The sequence below is a fragment of the Notothenia coriiceps genome, unplaced genomic scaffold, assembly GCF_000735185.1.
Source record: "Notothenia coriiceps isolate Sejong01 unplaced genomic scaffold, NC01 NC01_scaffold00019000, whole genome shotgun sequence".
Lineage (NCBI taxonomy): Eukaryota > Metazoa > Chordata > Actinopteri > Perciformes > Nototheniidae > Notothenia > Notothenia coriiceps.
In genome coordinates, this window is record NW_011351701.1 from 830671 (window position 1) to 852827 (window position 22157).

Consider the following 22157-nt stretch of genomic DNA (forward strand, 5'->3'; position numbering starts at 1 on the left):
TTTATTATATTTTAGGTCATTTATATTTCTAATATTCCTTAAACAATGTATGAACATGAGACTTTTGAGTGGGGACACAGCATCATGTGTTTGTTTTAACCATGACCATGATTGTGTTCCCCAATTATGATTTTTTTTTTATCTAAACAATTATCCAAAAAGAAAATGCAATCCTCTTTCAAAGATATTGAAGAATATGCATAATAGTTGCAGTAACATAGTAGTTATATATATAGTTTCTAATCCCTTTAAAATGCTGCTAGACATAGAAACAGGGAAACACTTTTGAAGTGTTTTAGCCTGCATGGTCTCTCTTGGTGAGACAGGAGTAGACATAAATCTCACTCTGGACAAAAAGTGAGTGAAATGTATGAATCTAATAAAATAAATTACCACGGAATGGACTGGAATCCAATTGCCTTTGAACAGCTTTTGTTAAATAACTTCATTTGATTGAAATTTCTGATTAATTTAAGCACGAACATTGACATCAGATTATGTAGTACTTTTTGGTTTTATGAAGTGAAAACATTACAAAGACATTAATCGGAATTATCTATTTGAAAAAGTTGTTTTTAAATATGCAAAAACTCAGACAGAGACAAATTTAAGTATATTTTATTGATAGTCATGATTCTTTTCACCAGGGCTGCGAAGGTACAGGTGTGTGGTAGGCTGTGCAAACATGCTCAAAACACTACGAAGCCACTGCACTCGCTCCCACCAACAACGCAGTATACAATGACATATTCATACAGTATTCAAATACATATAATCCTTCTCATAGATATATTTAGAAAAATATAAAGTCCTAACTTTTCAACTGATAAACAGAAACATTTCACAACAAAAACACTTTTCACGTTTCATATATGCTGTGATGCCCTTATTTGCTAAAAGAAAACATGTGAAATTAATTAATGAGCGGATTTTGGATTAAGTGCTGCTGTAGTACACTTGGCATGCAAGGACATGCCCAACTCACCAATTAAATGCAAGACCATATGTGAGAAAAGCCGTAAAGAAAGCAGGTTAGCTATATTGGGATGTGTCTGCACATAATTGTGTGTGTGTGTGTGTGTGTGTGTGTGTGCAGACACTCAGTGTTTAATAAACAAAATGTCGGGGGATCTTTGCTTAACAAAAATACTCCTGAACCTCGAGCTGCCTGAGGCTTGACCTCTGGGCGAAGCTGACGTCAGAAATCGGGCAAAGAATAGGACTGGTGTATAGTTTGAAGCGGATCATTTATGACTGACAACAGCTTTACTGCCTCGACAGCTTTTTGAGTCAAAGTGGAAATAGTTTACTTTGAGGTTTGTTAGACTACTTTGTGTATTTGTATCCATTTATCCATTTATTGGCTCACAACACTATAACTTAACTTGAAGAGGAACTTGTTTAAAGAGAGCTCTTAGTGAATTTGTGTTTTATGTGAAAGGCAGTTATTACAGGTACTGAAGATTGGCTGCAGTCGCAATTATTATTTTAATCCTCTTATCATGATCCCAAGTAAAAATATTGTGTTCTCTCAGGATTTTTTAATTCCATGGTCATTTTTCTCCCTATCTCAAGGAAACCGTTTTGTCAAGATAACAAGATATTAAGTTGTTCATGTTTTCAGAAGGGACACTTCTCGATATTTAATGTAGCTCACACTAGAACCATTTGAATAAATATGAAATTCTAAAATTGCAATCAAAATGTAAAGCAATGTCTTCAGGAATTGAGTCATCGTTAATGGTATAAGCTCCACCTGTGCTGTTTCCTCTATGAAAAGTCAAAATATCACGGTCTGCTGTGAAAAGAGTCTATAAATGTGATGCTTTTCGAATAAATAAACAAGTCTTCAATATTTCCAGTTAGCAAGAGTTATCCAGACGACAAAGTGTAATCATGGAAAGACTTGGGAAGGGGATGTAAACAAAATCACATGGGATGTTTAATTAGCAAATAAATAATTACAACCCTAAATAAGAAGCATTTATATCCCATTGTATTTACTGTCAAAAGGAGAGCTTAGTGGTTTTGTGAGCAACAACAAATGGCAGTTTTGGTTAAACTCGCAATCCTTATATGCATGACACAAAGCAATCTGAAACAAGCGGTTCTTGATGATGATACGTTTATAATATTCCACTTGGCCTACTTTAAAGATTAAGTTAGATTTACAACTTGGGGATGCCATTATTTTTTCTGGTTTCCAAAGCGAAGCTGTTTTTTAAGGAAAGGTTTTTGGAAACAATATTTAAATGTTGAAATTAAATCAAAGACATGTTGATAAAGCTTTATTGTGAATGGCTGTCGTGTTGTGGCAGTTTTCAGACCATCTATCCTGTCATAATTTTTTTTGTTCACGCTGACGCGGTCCTAACAGAGGCAATGGGAAGTGACAGTAGATGAACGACCAAATGAGGAGGAGAGGAGACTCGTTACGTCCTCATTAATGCCAGATGCCGATGCCAAGCTGGGTCAAATGGGAGATACAGGACGTCACTGGAGCAGATGCAAACTGAAGATTGAATCAAATTTCTGTCCTAAACAGATTTGCCGTGTATGTTTGGAAATTGACCAGAAAGACTTGCAGATGGGGACGGCTAGTGGGAGAGCATGCAGTCCAAAGACTGTGATTACTGAAGCACCAGTGACGAAGGTTAGGTTAGGTGAAGAATGTTGTCAGTATGCAGGTTGCATCATTCTTTAGATGTAAGATTTAATTTCTTGTGTAAGATGGGTCAGAGATTTAAGTAAAATACACTGATGGCACTTCTAAAGCTGACATGTTTTCCAGTAGACCTCCAGAGGGACTTTCTAAAGCCCTTAATGGAGCCTTTAATGCCTCTTGTCTCTCTGATGGGGGTTAGAAGAAGTAAACTAACTGACAGGCCTGTAAATATTAGCACAGGGAAGGTCTTATAGCCTGTCTGTGTGTGAGTGTGTACGTGTGCAGTTGATGATTGTGACCACCTGCTGATTTTTTCCATCGCCCTTTTACAGTGGTAGCGTGTAATGAAAGTGAAAAGCAAAAGGAAAATCAAAGCATTGTTGCTAGACTTTTAGCAAAGAAAAAACAGCCCTGTTTAACACGTCAACAGAAGGACGCGTCATGAGTTGTAAACAAAGGCAGAAGAGTATGCACACTTGCCCACTGTACACTTATACAAACAACATCTCGGTTAAGTTAAACAAGACATTAAGAGCACGCAATGCATCAATAGAGAGAGAAAGGGGCACGGTTCCCCTAAACATGAGGATATACTTTAGTAGGACACAAAGAGGAATTATTAACAGTCAGCAGCTGCATGGTCGCATAGCCGGGGCTTTAATAACTACCTGCCCCAGCTTAAAAATCACTTCCTGTCTACACAATTCTCAATCTCTTCTTCAAAGTATCATAAGGTGTATTCATATGTGCGGCTTAGCCAGGAGGTGCTTCGCTCACTAAAGGTTTCCACAGAAATGAACTCACCATGTAAAGTCATAATCCGCAATATTTTCTTGAAAATAAACTTCTGTTTCTGCCATCCCCAGCTGACTGTTCAGTAAAACCCTAGCATTACCGTGAACTACTATGTCCAACATATAATGTTAGCTGTAACTACACACATCAGGTCTGTTGAAATGTACTTTCATTGGATGCCAAAACAGAGTGGATGAAGATGTAGTAAGAGCTATAGCTTATGAAGAGTTTTGAGGGTGCTTTTTATAGTATAAACAGCACTCAGATAGTATAAATGTACACTAGATACATATTTTGTTTGTCTGCTCAAACCTACACTTCAAGTTCTAGCATGTTAAGCTAACTATCTCATTAGTCTACATATAAAGTATCCCAGGGTTTTTTTCTCCTTATAATAATGTTTTATTATTACTTTTTAATATAAGGGTACCTCAATGCTAGAACTAGTGTATAAACATACAATACAAGAACAACAAGTGTTACAATGTGATGTGTGTTTACTTTAAGGACATGTAGCTTTAGCCTTTCAGCATTATACAGTATGTAGCTGATTTCCACGTACACCGAATATGTTACTAGATTTAAAAGCTTGAAGGGCCTAGCATCAGTAGCTAAGGGAGGCAGGGATTAGCAAAGGGTCATTTGTCAATTAAACAGTAGACAAACTGGATAGTTAGCATTAGCAGTCATAGGTTCCCTGCTATAAACATAGACAAAAAGTACCTCTTACACTGGCTAAAACTTTACTAGAAGAAAAGTCGAATGTTTTCTGGCTACATGGTTTGGTGTCCAGGTGATATCTGGGCTATGCAATGTAGAAACACCACTGCAATGAAGGCTTAGCACCTAGAATGCCACCAAGATAAAGTACAGAGATGCACGGATTACCACGTTTATCTTGTCCATGTCTGTGAAACCATCCTCAAAGAACTCCTTGCAAGTTATAACTATTTTACCCCTCTCTACTTCCAAACTCTTCACACTGCCGAGCTGGAGACCTGGAGCCAGCCCACCTCTGTGTAGGCCCCCGTCACGTGCCAGTACACCGCCCCCATCAGTTTGGTCCACACCATCTGCACCTCTACCGGGAAGAATTCTGGGAAATCTTCAGCCAACACCTCCAGGATCACACCGCTCAGGATCTGAGAGGAAGGAGGGTGAGAAAAAAACGTGGTTAACATGGAGAGAGAAAAATAGCAAGAGATTGAAAGAGTGGGAATATGTGGCTACCAAGATCATGTGGTTGAAAGAGAGAGTAATGTAAAGTAACACTGGAGCGTTGGAAATAAAGAATCCAATTTGCTTTGACAGAAAATGAGGCGAGGCAGGTGAGAATTGAAAATGATAACCGGAAAAGGCATGAAAGCAGTGGGTGGGCATGCTATACAAAGGGAATGAAAGTGGAAAAAGGAGAGAGAATGGCCAACACTTTGAGGAAAGAAAAGAAAGCAAAAATGAGGAAGAAATGTGGATTTAAATTTGGTAGAAATGCAAGAGTGTTTGACAGAATATTCACTTTGGTCAATCTGAAGAAAAATAGATGACACTGGAAAATAATCAGATCATTATAAAAGCCATTGAGATGTGCGACAGGTGCCTGTAAGCAGGTCCGTGTATTTAGAAGTTCAAAGGAATTAATCCTTAAACTCAATCGTTTGCAAATGTTCAGAAGCTGGACATATGATGATTTAGGATGCAGCTAAATTCATTACATTTATTCTTTTATAGCCAGTTTTTGTTGTTGTTGTGATGAGTTCCAGAAGATATTCAGTATCTTATTTCGATATTCAGACTGATATAAAAAAGTCCTCAGGTTTTGTGTATTTGTGTAACAAGCCGCCTGAAAGTATTAATTAATCATCCATTTCTATTAATGATGATTCTTTGAACATAAACACAAAACATTTATATAATAGAGGTTCACCGTTGTACAGTACATACAGTATGAGGTTAGGGTTAGGGTTCAGGGAATACACACTGGGCCATATCAGTGTCACGTTTTATTCATAAAGTGATCATTTAAATCTTAAAGAGCAGTCATCCGGAAGCTGGTGGAGTGATGCTTAAATGGAGGTAATGTTTCCTCTTCACAGCTGCATTTAAGAACCAACTGCAGACGACTTTTAAATGACTTACTCTTTTCAATCAGATGAAGAGGGAATCATGTTTAATAATCATAGAGTTTAACATTGAAAAATATATGGACTAAATTGGATTTTAAATGTTTTTGATGACTCCGTCTTTCCTCCCTCTACAGTTAATCAGCACTTTATGTTAGGTCTGATAATAAAGTTATTCTAGTGAATGTATTTACTTTGATTATTTTACTGCATTCATAGCTTACTTTTTATTTAATTATAATATGCTATGACTATACATGATCTATGTTTATTTACAATTTGACAGAATATAGCAAAGAAATATGAAGTAATTTGTTAGTGAATGTATGCCACTCACCACCGGACATTTTTCTTTTTCATTTCATTCAACTTTCATTCTTGCTCACAGGTGCAATAGTAATAGTTGAGACAGGAATACACTTTTTTGCTTAAGAACATTTAAATAGTCAAGAGAGTCCCCTGTGGTCTTAGATCTGTAATAGTAACATTTCTTTGGGGTACTTATAGGATGCTTTGATAATTTAAGTGGTTGCTGAAGCAAGAACATATTTTTGCTCTTCCTCTTAGCGGGACAATTGTCTTTTTTCAGCACACAGTGTACTTTATTTCATGAGCACACCAATAAAGTTGCCAAAAGTAGAAGGCAAGATATTGCTTGTCAGTCAAACAACACTCCCTGTGGCAAATGCACCTAAGGCAATTCTGGAAAATATATAACATGTTCGATGAAAATAAGCAGAATGTGACACAAAAGAGGTCAAGTGATAGAGTACACTTCATCCTAGGGTCACACCATCACAGACTAACTATGTAAAAGGGTCTAATAGCATCAGATAGTGGATACATTATTGAAGTTACCTTGAAGTACATGGGTTCCACCTTGTGTTTGATAGCATGGGCCTTCCCCACCAAGGCCAGCACTGCCGTCACCTTCTCTGGGTCGTTGAGGTTTACCACCACGGTGTTGAGGGCGTTCATCACCCTGCAGGCATGGTGACGAAGTTGGCTGCTTCGCTCCATCTCCTCTGGATCCTCCATGTCGTGAAACTGGCTGAAGTACTGTTTGGCCGATGGGAAGTTGACAAAGAACCTAAGGAGGCAAATACACTTTAGTTAAAAGAAAGAACGTGAAAGATAATTTGCTAATTTGCATATATCAGCTGGTTGCTCCGCCACTTTGCGCCAAACTGAAATATCCGATCAAACATCAGATGTATTAGATTTAAAATTGTACAGACATTTTCCCCAGAGGATGAATCCTGATGACCTACAGTATGTGATCCCTTGGACCATCTTCTAGTTCCTCAACGAGGTTGACATTTTTGTTTCTTTTATCCAATAATTTGTTTATGACCAAATACCTGCAACACTAATGATATTGCTATAGGCCTTCTTAAATGGGCCACCTTATACATAACTCTCAGATTGATTAGTTAATAGAATTGAGAAAATGCATTATTATAGAAGCAAACATGTCATTTTATGTTTTCTGTAAACACCACCAGAGATGTAGGAGGAGAAGAGGCTGTTGAGGAGGAACAGCCAGAAACAACAGAAGTGAGGACAGTTGGTCAATGTTTTTTTTTGGTGTAAAACACAGCATGGCTTGTCTTCTTTACTGTTTGGCCTCATTTATCAACAGTGCACACAACCAAATTCATATGTACTCTACATTTGTAATCAAAGGTTTGTATTTAACAGTATCATTTTCAAGTTACAGATAACAACAAGTTGAATGTTTCAATCGATTGGACCAATATGATGGTACATAATGATGCATAATGGCTTGCCACACAGGATTGGAGTTACCATGCACAGCCATCTTGTCACCAGTGGCTGCATGTATTGTCTCATACTCCAGCCATGCACAGGAAAATCGAAAAATATCACAGATGAGACGAATCACTGGAGAGAAATATTGAATGCATGGCTCGGTTTACTGTAATAAAAAGCATATTTTCGGACACATGGGTCACCTAAAGGAGCCTGATCCTGTAGTGTAAATGTCTCATGGAAAGGGATCAAGTGTTGCCTTTGTGATGACTTCTTCTGCAGAAATTCATGCTCCCCAGAGGATGAATGCTACTGGATTGGTGATACTTTGACTTTATCTGTAGTGCTATCAGCAGATCAAAAATGTTTGCTGACTGTATCCTGTAAAATATCTTAGCATCTATTAAATCGATTGGGAAAACGATTTCTACAGACATTTGGAGTCCCCAGAGGATAAGTCCTTATAACATTAGTAATCCTCTTACCATTCCTCCTGTGCCACCATTATGTTGATATTTTTGGTTTTGAGTAAAGTGTTTCGACAACTGTTATATGCAATGTCATCAAAATTGGACAGACATCCTTGTTCCCCTCAATATTACTTTTCTTAAGATTTTTCTGACGTTTCATCTGGCGCCAACCATCAGACCATCGTTGTTGGTCTGTTGCTATTGTCAATTACAAATACCTGCAAAACTTGACATTAGCACATTCATTGTAGCTATATTAATATTTAGCTTAAAGCATGCATGTCTATGTAGTTTCACAGAGCTGTTAGCATAATTTTAGACTTTTATTCTTGTTTTGTTTCTTAAATGATCTGGTTGGTTGAGCAGGAAATCTCTCCTATGGCTATAATTTGTAAGCTATGGTTGGACGCTGATCGAACTAAGTCCAACAAACAAAACAGTGCTCCCTTTAATGATGCTAAATCATTCCACAAATAAATCATTATTTATATAGTATACTGTAGGGTTTGCTTTTTTTATTCAAAGTGTTGTTGTTTTTTTCTTTTTATTGTTTGCTGTGAAGATAGGTAGGAAAATGTATTGTGTTTTGGAAGCAAATTTGCTAACAAGAGAGGCGAGATCATTAGGACCACAAACACATAACACAGACAACAAGCACTGCTTAACATTGTTGTTACTATTCCTTCTTCAATAGTTGTTGGTATTAAACCCAATAACAACAGACAGCTATGACATCTAGTCTGCTTAAATGCGACAAATCTGGAGGCTGCAAAGTCCCTCTTTTTCACACTCATCATCAAAACAACGTTCTGTGCAAATGATATCCCGAGGCTTTTTAATGTACAGATGCCATAAATGATCATTCTGCTGTTGTTATTTAAGTCGTTTTTTTCGTCCTATTAACGCACGCACGCACGCACGCGCACACACACACACACACACACACACACAAACACACACACACACACACACACACACACACACACACACGCACACCATCAGTGTGGGAAGAAGTGCCGGCAGAATCTCTTACAGTGCGGTAGCCTTGATGAACCCTGATGGTTAAGATTGAGTTTAATTGGATGCAGGTGTGGTGAAGAGCCGAGTTTAATTTCCATCATGTCTGGTGCTGTTTATGCCAGTAGCTTATTCAGAAAGAAACCCATGAAGGCACAGTATTAAACATATTGAAAAGCTGTGTAATATTTTTCCATTCGATAAATTCACGGAACTATACTGATTGTTTGTCTTCTTGCATAAATGTAATCAAATCAACTTTAAAGTAATCAACGATCACTGTTGAGAGCAGCAGGTGTATATTTCACCTGATAAAACCATGTGGTAATGCAACCTTTACGGTAGTCCAACGAAAAACGATTCATTTCAGAATCATCATCTCGTCTGTTGTCTTGAAACTGAAACGAAACAAGGTTTGAATCATTATGAAGTGAAACAAAACATTTGAATTTGAATTGAGCCAGTGAATTGACACAAACAGGGCTGCAGCAAAACAATGAAGGGTTGCCCAACAACACTGTTGAGCTCAGCAAGTCATCTAGAATCACGCTTGCAGACATTCCTGCTGGATTAGTTTAGAACATCAAAGTCATATTCTCACAGTTTAGCTCAACATTTAAAAAAAACTGTTTCCCCCCGTTATACTGTAATCCAGAGTTATACTGTATCCTGTCTGTGAAATTAACTACGCTTCCCCTACAGTAAGAGCTTTTAAAAACTCACAAAGGACTTGTGTCTGTACAACGAGAGATAGGCCTATTTTAGGTGAAGATGTAGTAAATTCCATTCTTAAACCACCCTGGTAGATGTAAGAGGAAAGATAAACAAAGACAATGTAAATCGTCTAGTGGGATTTGTTTTGATTCAGGGGTTTGACAGCTTTTATCACAGTGGGCTGTGAGCTCACAGCAGCTCAGTAAGAGAGAGGGACGAGCGCACGCCAAAGCAATAAGACATTTTCCACAAGCTTAGCTAAAGGAGTAAGTGAGAAACTTTGCAGATTAAGTATTGTCAGTTTCCACTGATAGCAATGCAAACTGTTCACTCAGAGCTTTACACATTTACAGACATACAAACAAACACTGACTGAACAACAGATGGATTTAAATGTGAACACACACACACTTTGCTCTGACCCACTTTAACTCTTGTCAGTGCTCCAGCTGACTGGAATTGCTCGTACAGTACAGTTACATCCTAGTTGGAGTTTGGCCCTCGGCGGCTCGCTTCACTACAGCCTCATCCCCCAGATCCTATGTCATGCTAGACCTACAAAGGCTCAGCTCGCCTCTAGCACCCCTAGCTTGGCTCTGCCAGCTGTCACAATACACGGTACACACTCTTTTCCTCGGGAGCAGCAATAATACAGACTGTCTAGTATAGCTTTTGTTCTGCACAGACAAACTTAACTGCAGAGTTTAAAAAAAACAATCGCTGCTCTGATGTTTCCTTTGAAGAAAAAAAAGACTTCTTCTTGTTGTGCCTGTCTGCTTGTGTTAGAGTGATAAATGCTAAATCCCCTGTAGCCACGGCATGGGTTTACAGTACATTAAAATAATATATGCAAGACTTTTTTGTTATCCAAAGGTCCCTATTATCCTTTAAAGTGTATCCTATAACACTCAATATTTGAATGCTTTACCAGTAGGAAGTATGTTCTCTTAAAAAAAAAGCCAATTTTACGGATTGCAACAACACATTTGGGGTTTGGTTTCTGGGAGATTATGTAGCACAGCGTTGACATCCAGTGCCACTGTTTATACCATAACAGAAAGTAGTGTACTTGTTATACAGTGAAGCAGAAAGTGATGGAGTGGAGGTTAGACAGATGGAGTTAATGGTTATGAGTGGGTGTGTAGAACATCAGGCTTATGTGCAGGATGCTTCCCATCTCACATCAGACTTACGATCACAATGACCAAATCAGCCAGAGTGATTTATAACGGCTTATAACGTTTGTCAGCCAGAGAGCACTGATTAGTTGATTTTCTGCAGAAGCGGAGAACATTTGTTTGAATATTTATCTTGTTGTGAAAAAAACAAGAGTACCCGTTATTGATCAATCAGACTGTAGGGACTCCAATCAAGGTCTAACAAAGGCAGAAATTGAATTGTGTCTTATTGTTATAGAAAAAGTATTTGACATTTCTTTATTTATTAGCATCTTTTGTCAAGCTTTTTGCCTTTTAATTGTTGAACAGCCATTGAAAGTGGGAGACCTGGATTTGAAGCTGCTGTAGTAAGGACCATCCTCTGTTCATTACATTCATTACATGACACACTTTACTCTGCTTTAACATACATTGGTTATCCTTACAGTTCACACTGTACATAGCAAACTATATTCAACCCAAATAAATTATTTACCCATGGTTAGCCTAATGTGGAGCTGTCCAGACCCCTGCGGTGCTGATTAGGCTACTGTTCACTCGTAGCGTTTTTTTCTTCCCTTTACATACGACTTTGACAACTTGTGTTGTTAGGAATTAGCCTTTTGTTTTCTCCAAAATCCATGTAAATAAAACCTTTATCACTAAAAAAAGCAAGTATTGTTATATCAAGATTTCAAAGTTAATGACCTGTGATCTTCGCCAACGTTTCAATTTTTTCAGTGTATTTTTTTAAGATAAATAATTATCCGATTTCTTAAACTTCCAAGCTAGTCTTCACTAAACTAAAACCAAGCTCAAAAATATGTAAGCGGGACATTTATTAACTCTAACCACAATCTTTCCTTTAAGTGTTTTTGTTGCCTGACCTAAAAAAAAAACATGAGACCATCTCATTATTTATTGTCTTCTAAATAATACTCATTCTAAGTTGTTGATGCCAACACAACTCATATCTGCCCTAGGGTGGTCCTTCAAATCGAAAGTAGGGTCTAAGTCAATTTTAAGGACCACCCTACGTGAGGCTAAAATTCAAGGTTAATGAGGGAGGGGTAAATGTTATTGGAATTTGGATAAAATTCAACAGGAGAGTTTTCTTGACTATCATAACGAATTCCGGTAATATAATTATATATTTTATTTTCAATAATTAAGCTGTCTGTATGGGTTGGCAGAGTTGTGAAAAAGACGTCCTTGAAGTACCAGTAGGAGGCTCAACGTTGTTCATGGTACTCCGAAGATTTATAAAAACCCTTTAAGTGTAATCTTACTGTGATTAACAACCTTAACTAATGGGACTGCTTTGGCTTTGATTACTTCATTCAAATGCAGAGTCAGGTGCAAGAATGTGTTCAGAGCTCTCCAAAGTACTAAACATCAGCACTCCTCTCACACGAGGGGGGACAAAATGTTTCTCACCATGCCTTTAGAGAGATGTAAGATTAAAGTTCTGAGACATACTTGGAACATGCAGTCACTGTGGTCTCCGTATTTTTATCCATATGTCGATGTTTTACCATAGACCGTCTTTTTAATGTTTACTTGAAGTATTTAACCATAGGTGAATAGCATTGTCAATAAAGCTAGAAAATGGAAGGAGAGCTTGCAGCGGCTTCATAGCTAAAACATGTGTGAGTTAAATGCCTGCCAGGCCCGTTGACTGTGTTATATGATACTATATAATTCCAACATAGAGAACAACGCACATTTGACAACGATTTATTGTTCTTCTCATCAAACTTCAATGTTTATTTGATGTATAAAGTGAGTGAAGTTAGCCTCATAGTTATAAGAATATATTCTTGTTCCCCAGATGATAAATCCTAGAGCGCCATCCGCTTGTTTTTAGTTTTGTTAAGACATATCTTAACTTCTATAATGTAATGACATTGTACAACATAGGGATGTGAAACGAAATGCAGTTATAGTGAAATTGTTCTACCTAAGTAAAAAAAAAAAACTCTTTTTGTAATAAAGACTATAGGATGAGTTTAGGAGTCTCACGGCTCAAGAAAGGGAGCTCCCCTGTAGACTGGAGGTACAACTTCCTTTTATCTAAAATCAGTGGTTAGTCATTCGTTCTGTCTAAGAACTTATTGTTTGTAATCTGGTTACAAACTTCACAACTCAGTTCTCTCCAGACAGTGGTCATGAGCGTCTCGCATGAACATGAGGGGGCTGAGCACAGAGCCCTGGGGGCCCCCGTGTTCTTGCAACAACTCTGAGTTTGTATCTACCGGTGAAAACATACTACACACTAGATATTGCATTATCAAAAGTATATCACAGATAATAACCTAATGTAAATGTGTGTGTTTTGGTTGTTTTGGAGAAACTCCAGAGAGACAGCATGCTTTTAGTGTTTTTTACGATTTTTAAGAGGCAATAACTGTTAAAAGCCTCATTAAGACAAACCCTTTTTTATGCATTTGGTGTTGTCAGAGTTAAAAGACATGACATGTACCCATAGGCTTCAGGAAATAAAGCCAGTAGACTAAAAAAGGGTAAGAGGGGAGTTGACAGAGTTTTCACTGAAACAGGACATCCTGCACAAACCAGTAGCCATGCTAACATAAAGATGATGTCACAGCTGTTTCACACGCCATCGCTATGTCAATCTGCTGAGAATCCAATCTATACTCAGGAGGTATCAACAGCAGAAAACATAAACGAGAAAAGGAGACTAGTCCCAAAAGTGAGTATGAAGATGAACCATGTTTTGTAGAAATGTGTATCGTTAGTGATTAAGAGACATTAACATTAACATGAAAGCAATCCCATTTGTGTGCCCTGCTCTAAGCTCTGTCATAAATGCATAATGTTATAAAATACCTTGAATTAATTATATTGGTTAATTAGCTTGGTGAAAATGTGCTTAAGTCCTTCCATCATCACTGTCACTACAACACTTCTATTTGAGTCAATGTAAGCAGGATTTGATTGTCTTCACAGATGTACCGTTTCTGCTGACGCCTGGGGTGCTCTTTTGGTGCAATTGCATTTGTATGCATTGGTTAGATGAACTGAGGCTATTGTCTATTCTCTCCATGCATCCAGGCTCAGATTGACATGAAAATGAAAACACAGCTCACTTAATATGCTCTGATCTCATGAAAAATATCTCGACCGTGCAAGACTTTGAATGAGTGTCAGCCTCAGGTTATGTTGGGTAACTGCCAGTCAACTGTTCATAATCACCCTCTTTGTGCAGCACAGAGATAGAATAATGAAAATGTCAAGTGCAGAAAAAATTAGAGACTCAATTAGCAATTACTACAACAATTTTGATTTACATTTGAGTCTTTTGTCAAGCAAAATTAAAAGGATCATTAGTTGCGGCTTTGGTTGTGCATATTCTGTCAGAGTTAGTATTGCACATTTGTAACACATTGTGTAGGTCCTGTTGCTCTCTTTGGTTACAAGAAGATCCAGGCTGTCAATATGTATCTGAACCACAGTCTGCAAAATGGATTCCTGGATATGTAATTTGTTGGCAGCTTTGTTATTTCATTTAGAATGTAATCACAACTAAATGAGATTTGAAAAGCAGAAGAATGTCATTTTTGTGCTTCATGGGAGGTAAAAATGTCAAAATATGGAACAAAAGAACAAAATAGTTAGATGTGGCAGGGAGGTTGACAGTGAAGCAGGGATGAAGACACTGCCAGAGCTTGCTGCTGTCATCAGCAGATAAGAGCACAAGACACACGCACACACACATACAAAATGTACTATAGCTGCTGTCCAAATTAACAAGCCCTTAAGGATTTCTTAGTGTAAAACTGAGACAGTTTAGCTAGGGACATTCAAAACAATTCATGCCTTTTTTCTTTGATTTACAAAAAATCATTTAAGAAGCTGTGTTGGTCTGCGGCACTGTACAGTGAAGCCTTGCAGAAAATACACACACTAACGTAATCATGGTTGAGCAAGAATAAATAAGAACAACATACAGAATATCCAAAGATTTGTAATATTTGTAAGAAATAATAAACGACTATTAAAGTATATTCTATACATAAATTGGAGATAAAATTCAAAATCTCATACAATCTCCTGTGACACTGAAGTGTGAGGAGAAGTGGATTATGAAATATGTCTCCAGCATCTCAATGAGACAGGAATGCAATGTTCCTTCTTCGTACACTGTCACAGCTCAGTTACTGGTGAGAGGTTGAGGGTGTGTGTGTGTGTGTGTGTGTGTGTGTGTGTGTGTGTGTGTGTGTGTGTGTGTGTGTGTGTGTGTGTGTGTGTGTGTGTGTGTGTGTGTGTGTGTGTGTGTGTGTAATACAAAAGCCAACAGAGTTTGTCAGATAATTATTATTATTATACGGTCACATGACCTGCAGTTCTGTTGCTCTGGTAGTCTTAACAACCTTGTCACAAACAAACCCTTAAACAGTCAGGCTGTTACCTGTCAAGAGGTCAGTTCTGAAGCTTCAGTATAACCAACATACCAGAACGCCAGCACAGTAACGTTCAGTGTTCTGCGCACTTCATGTAGGATTTCAGAAGATTCCCTCAAGCCATTGATAAGACTTTATAATTGCGTGAAAAAATGTTACAGTCTCAATTAAGTTAGGCCTACATTTGGACAAGAAATAAAAAGACTGGTTAAGTAATTAGGTATTAGAAATTAACATGTATTATTAGAAGAAATATCATCCCTGAAGTAAACAAACAAAACAAATGCATCATGTGGTTTTCAATTACTGTTAACTTTACGACACATTCTGAACCCAACGAAAATGTAGTTCACTCAGCATCATTCAGCTATTCATTTAGTAGATTTATCTAAAGCTGAGCCTCCAATGTCACAGCAAATAAGAAAGTCAAGCAATAGCTCCTGAAATCTTTTTTAGCATAAAGATTTTAACCAAAATATATTTTTCGACAGGGTTTAATAATAACATTTCAGGATATTTGCGTGTGAAAAGAGAAATACTTGAGGATACATTATAAGCGTCTAAATCCAAACAGAGCAACAGATAGAGACAGCTCCATCAGCATCAGCAGCAAAACTTAACCCTAAACTTAAGTAGCCTATCTGTTGTTTTGTTTGAAGCTTACACAAACTAACACACTACCTTTTGGTAAAAGCTCACCTTATGAGCACAGACACTCCCACGTCCTCGCAGTTCTTGTAGACGTGCCCCCACGTGTCCTGGATGATCTCCCTCTCGGCGTCAGACAGCGGCTCGGCTCGCTCCGGACGGTCGTCGGGCTCCACCTCTCCTCTCCGGACCCCCAGCACCTGCGGAGGTGGCGAGGGCGGCGGCGGAGACTCCCTGCGAGACATCCTCCTGCGGCGCAGCAGCCCAGCGGCTCGCAGCAGCGCTCGGGGGAGGTAGGGAGCGAGGGAGGGGGGGAGGGTGAGGGAGAGCTGAGACCCCACGGCGGGAGCTGGGAGAGGAGAGTCGGGATGAGAAGAGGAGAGGAGAAGAGGATGAGGAGGAAGAGAGGGGAAATTAAGCTCCTGATCTCCCCACTGCCTCCCACCAGCCACCAAGCTCCCTCAGTCCAAACTCTCCCACACTTGTCCTCCCTCCAACTGAAAACTTATCTTCCTTCCTCACTTTTTCTACTCTTCCTCCCTTTCTCCCCCAGTAAGGGAGATTCTGGTCAGGGATGCTGCTGTTGTCCTCACGTCCCTCCTGCTCTCCCTCTCTCTGATCCTCTCGCGCTGGTGGAGGAGATGAGGCGTATGGAGGCTGTGTGTTGTGAGGACCTGATGGAGCGAGAGTGGGGTGGGGAGGAAAACATAAAGAGAGAGAGAGACAGAGAGGGGTGGAGAAATATACAGAGCAAAAGGTCTTTGACAACCCCCTCAACACACACACAACTACACACACACACATCTCTGTGAACATGTTTGTGCTCACATAAAGGCAGTGAGAATGGATTTCTACATGCTGTCTTTTGAAGAGAAAAACAGTATTGAAACAGATGTACAAAACCCAAATTTTTATTGAAGAGATATTTCTTTTTTTTACCAAGAGAAGCCACTTGGAAAGCGTCCTGACTTTCTTAAGCAGCTGCCCTTAGTATTTCTAGTGAAAAATAATTGTATGGAGGAAAAACAATGTCAAACAAATAGATAACAGCCCACATATATCATAATAAAGTAAGAGGCTTTGCTAGTTTATCATACGAGAGAGTAACGGTGTTCATATTTTGTCAAGACATGGTTAGAAACAAAACCCTATGAAGGCAGATAAGCAATTTCAACACTGATCCAAAATGGCTTCATGGGACTTAGCCTGAAAAGGAAAGCTATCATGGTCTCAAAAAAAGCAGACTAAATGCATCCAAACTTTAGGGACTCATCTGCCATTTAGCGATGAACAGGTTAATTCCTTTTTTTAAGGAATGAAAGTGAACCAAAACAGAAAAGTTGCAGACCAAAAATGAAAAGACTGATCCAAAATTATTCTGCAAAGTTGAAGGAAATCGCACAGTCGGGTGAATATTCCATACTGGTTTGTTACCACAAGCGACCCCTTTTAGATTACACCAAACCACCCATTTGATCCATTGTTATGAAAGTATCGATTATAGTTTCCTTTGCTTTATTATGTGTTATATTATATATTCTGTGTTCTGCTGCCGTAAAAGGGTCCGGAAAAATCAATTAATGCAGGTTTAATGAACTGCATGGTGCCCTTTTTTAACCTTACAACCTCTAATGACAACACTACAAATAACAATACTATTAATTTATTGGCTAAAGGGTGACATAATCTAAGTATCTTTGCATCTGGCCTAAAAATACATTGTAATATCAAGTGAAAAACCTTGTTTGTTACAGAAGTAAAAGCCGCTTTCTCCTTACTTGTAAAACTAATATTATTTCTCCAGTTTACTGCTTATCTCTTGATTATGGCGATGTCATGCTGCCTCCCCTCTGAGGCCCCGAAATGTAATTTACCTTCCTGGGGTGCCCTCAGGTGCATTAACTTGTGATACTCACCGCTACTTTCTGTATGATAAAGTTGGTCGGCCCCATGTCTGAGCAATGTCATTCCTACTGGTACTGAACACACATGGTTGGAAAATTGCCATTTTATATCTAATCTTTGTAGCTCTGGCAGTCTATTTAACATGCTCCAGTGACTGGAACCATGAACTGGAGCCAGACACCAGACTGTGTTCATGCAGAGGTTTTGTGAAATTGCATTAAAAAAAAAAAAAATCAAACCTCAATGTAACTTTAGGAACATATTTTCTTTCTTTCTGCCCGATTGGTTCCACTGCAGTGTGCACCTTATTTATTTTCAGGTTTCTGTTTCACTAGTCTTCATGTCTATTAAACAGCATATTGACATAAAAACTGGTGTTTGCCCAACCAACGTTACGTTTTCCAAATAAAGGTTTGAAAACGTTATGACTGCCATATTATGAAAAATGTATCCTCACCCCTTCTGCTGAGCTACGACAGAAAGATTGCAACATTTGCAACGAGGCAACACAATCAGGCAGCATATAACCTGTGGACAAACATAAAACTCCCCTTGATTAGAAGGGTAGATTACATTTGAATGTGTAGTGTATAGAATGACCGTACACGCAGCTTCTTAAATCACGTTTGTATAATTAAACTAGGGAAACTTTGTTAGGATACTGTGATGAAGACCTCGTCACTATTTGCATAGGGGCATGGTAAAAGGCACACTCGGGGAAACTCATAGAAAACACGTGGTGAGTGCACGCACTGCAATAACTTGTAAATTGATATGTTTGCTGGAAATTTGTAAAATAATAACTAAAATCATTATTTTATTCAAGACAGTTTTATTTTAAATCATACTTCACATATCAATGCTTTCCAGTGTGCCAAAGTAACCTGCTTACCCTCTCCTTCACAGTTGTGGAGTTAAAAAAAACAGAAAAAGAGATAACTACTGCCTTAAGTAGAGGCTCAATCATTGAAACAGCTGTGCTCAATTGGACCGTACCATGTAGTGCATGGGCATGGGTGACAGTATTTTCTAGGTATTACAAATGTAATTGTTTAGGGCTTCAGTGGTCAGAGATAGTAGTATATGTTGACTTATTTGATTAATGGTGTTTAATTATTTTTGAAATACATTTTGAAGACATTTGTAGTTATTTAGAATTACAATAATTAAGTTTATAGTTGATTGGCCTATGGGGACGGGCTTAACAAATATAAACCTCTGGCCACAAGTGATTTTGGGTGAGTCTTGGCTGTAGAGCAGAGAGGTACCTGTTTACATTTCTGAGAGCTGTATATATATTAATGTTTATTTCTTCTTTCTATTTTGGACTGGACATCCTTGTAACTTTGTTTTTTCAGAGTTTTTTACTGTAAATAAAAGCACTAAAGTATACCTATTTTGTGACTCTAGCCATCTTATTAATTCCTTCGTTATTCCATCGACAATTTTTGTAACAGATACAAGGCTAATGTTATAAAACCAATAATCATTCAAATGCTTCTTATAATATCTCCCTTTGTTGTATTCCTTTTCTCTATCCGCTATATTCCCTCATAGGACTTGGCACCATAAACATGCCATGCCAAAAAAAGCCCTTTTTAATTGGGAGGTGGGGTTACGGATGCTTGTGCTGAAGAGGTGCAGCTGCAATGGTCAGAGGGCACACGCTCAGAAATAGAAAGATGTGTGTTAGAAGGTGGTGCTTCTCCATAATACTCAGTGGACATTGCAGGAGACACTAAAAAGGAAGCTGAGGATGAACTACGGAGAATAAATAGATCACATTGTCATCATTACCATCAATGCACCATCTCCTTACACCACAATGTTTATCTGTTGTTTTAATTCCTTCATGTTGTATCAATTCCCACTGTCAATACTATTTTCAGAATAAAATGTTACCTTTGAAAGATCTAATTATTTACAAGCAATTTTGACTGTCAATTTTTGGAAATACTAAGGTAGAGTAAAGTATTATCTTTATTGAAAAAGGACCAAGCATAAAAAATACATCTCATAAAGAGAAGAGATGCTAGATGCCAGATTGTAGCTCATTTAATCTGCAGTCCCTACACACATAACAATCAACGAACATTAATAACATTTCATAACGCCTATCACACTCACAAATACATCAGATCAAATACTGTAGGTCATGAATCCAATTAAAAACAGCCTATAAAAAATGTTCGCAGAAGTCCAGTCTCTAATCTCTCCTTAATTTTGGTCAATAAAGCTTCATCCCACATGGTTACAGCTAACACACAAATATATATACTATTACTGTCAGTGATGTGTAACTAAAATGCAAACCAGGATGCTTTAAAGCCCAAATTCCTTGGAAAATAGTTCATGACCTCACTGTCCTCAGTGGTAGCTCTGACCCTTCTGGAGTGTAATGAGTCTTGAAAGGAATGAAAGTATCTGAAAGTGAGTTCATACTATAGTTCACCTATCCAATAGAAATAAGCAAATAAGAAATACCATCAGAAAAAGGAAATCATTTCACCCTTCTACTGGGAATAACATTTTCATAACTGAATGATGGACAAAATGGCTATTAAGATGGAGATTTGTGAAGCTAGCAAACTGAAAGCGAGCACATCAATCTATATTTGTTCAGAAAACCGAAGAAAGTTCCAAAGGAGGTCAAACATTTATCTCTATCCAATCTGGCAATTTGGTATTGAAAGCGCCACTTTTGACATTTCTTATCTGTGCTTGCGAAAAAGAAAAAAAAAGGGAAGATGGAGATATTTGATAAACTGCTGTCCAGACAAAAGCATGAGAGCGATGGTGGAGGACGATGCGGATGACAGGTCTATTATGCCACAGAGGCGACTGGAGAAGCCAACAATTGAGAGACAGAGCTGTCAGCATTTTTGCTAAATGCACCACACCAAAGGGTGTCACTCTGTCACTCAAGACGGGAGGAAGAAACTCTCTCAGACATCTTGCATCTGCCACTCAAGATATGCCAGTGCTCACTATGTGACATAAAGATGTACAAAGAAACATACCCAGTCTATTATTTCGTGATACTATAAGTCAACATAGAGTAAGAGTATGAGAACAAATGGAATTAATATACAACCAGTTACTAAACACCTCTGTGCTTCTGGGAGAAATCAGCTTGATGGAGTTTTAAAAGTGAATTATAGTTTTATTGTGTCAAATACAGTGTATGTCATACATCATGAGTAATTGGTTTTCCTGTTACTTCAGCTGTCTGTCAAGCTGCTGCTGCCCTCTACTGTCTGCCGCATGTCAAATACCATGAAGAATTATTGGGCAGTCAAATCATTTTTGGGAGAGGGGCATTTAAGGTGAAGTGGTATATCATGAGTGCTTTAACAAAAAAGGTTGTAGGATAAAAAGGTTTTAGGCTAATCTAAGATGTGGAAGTTGCCATTTTCACTGTCCAGCTGAAAAGTGGAAGCCCATTTTTCTCTTTGTAATGTTAGCTAGATGTTCTACTTCATATGTGCTGAATCTAGCTGAAATGGATTAACAACAGCATACGTCAATTTCAGGGGTTGCCTTGGTTGGTTATTGGCTAATGGTTACACAAGCCAAAAAACGTTATGACATCATAAAGTGGCCAAAATCTGAGCAGCTCATTTTCAGACAGGTTTTTATATAAATGGACAGGACAAAAAGGGAGCAAATCTTTTTTCCTGAAACTTTCAGAATCTCTTTACACAGAGGGGACACATGGTTATGTAGAAAATACATGAAAAGTGGATTTTGCATAATAGGTCCCCTTTAAAAAAAAAAGTTGCTTAACAGTGAAAACTGGACACATCTTTTGTATTGTATTGCCAGAAAAACAAGCAGTTATCTGTACACTTGTACATTTTAGATTATTTTTGAATATGTTATGGGTTTTTTCTACAGTTATTCATTATCAATAGACTATTTTACATGGAGGCACATGGTCAGTATTGGTAATGTCTGTCTTTACGCAGCAGAGGGCACTATTTCAACACAATTAAATGTGTTGCTGATGAGCAAAGCATAACCATACATCTGAATAAGGTATACAGATATAGATAATGGGAATATATTAAAGGGAGGATGAAAATGCACTAGGCAAAAACTGCAGGATTAAAAAAGCATTAAAATAAGATCAGGTGTATATTTTCAATGGTTCAATAAACCAGTCATTTATTTAATCATATGGTTCTATTTTATATTGACATGTCTCTAATCAACAATAGACTTTTATTTTGTAATTTATGAATCCTTTCTTAAGGAATATTGCCATTGAGATTTTGAATTTATTTGACATGGGGAGTCCAGATAAATTAACAGCAGAAAACAAATAAACAAAATATAAGGTCCAAACGATGACAAATTACGTTCATCAATGAACAAGCAGTTTTCAGTTACAGAGAATTCAGAAGAATAAGAATTGTTTTTAAAATCTTCCATGCATATAAAATAATTTAGTATTTTAATGCGACTCT

The 22157-nt window shown here is 37.9% G+C and overlaps 1 protein-coding gene across 1 annotated transcript; it reads right to left on the reverse strand.

The window, feature by feature from the left end:
• Positions 1-1071: 1071 nt before the first annotated feature.
• On the reverse strand, positions 1072-16109 carry cygb2 (cytoglobin 2). Its single transcript, XM_010778246.1, has 3 exons — positions 15835-16109; positions 6439-6670; positions 1072-4602 (listed from the first exon to the last, which is right to left on the reverse strand). The coding sequence occupies exons 1-3, from the start codon at positions 16026-16028 to the stop codon at positions 4438-4440; spliced, it is 591 nt and encodes a 196-aa protein (XP_010776548.1). The 5' UTR covers positions 16029-16109; the 3' UTR covers positions 1072-4437.
• Between the last annotated feature and the right edge of the window lie 6048 nt (positions 16110-22157).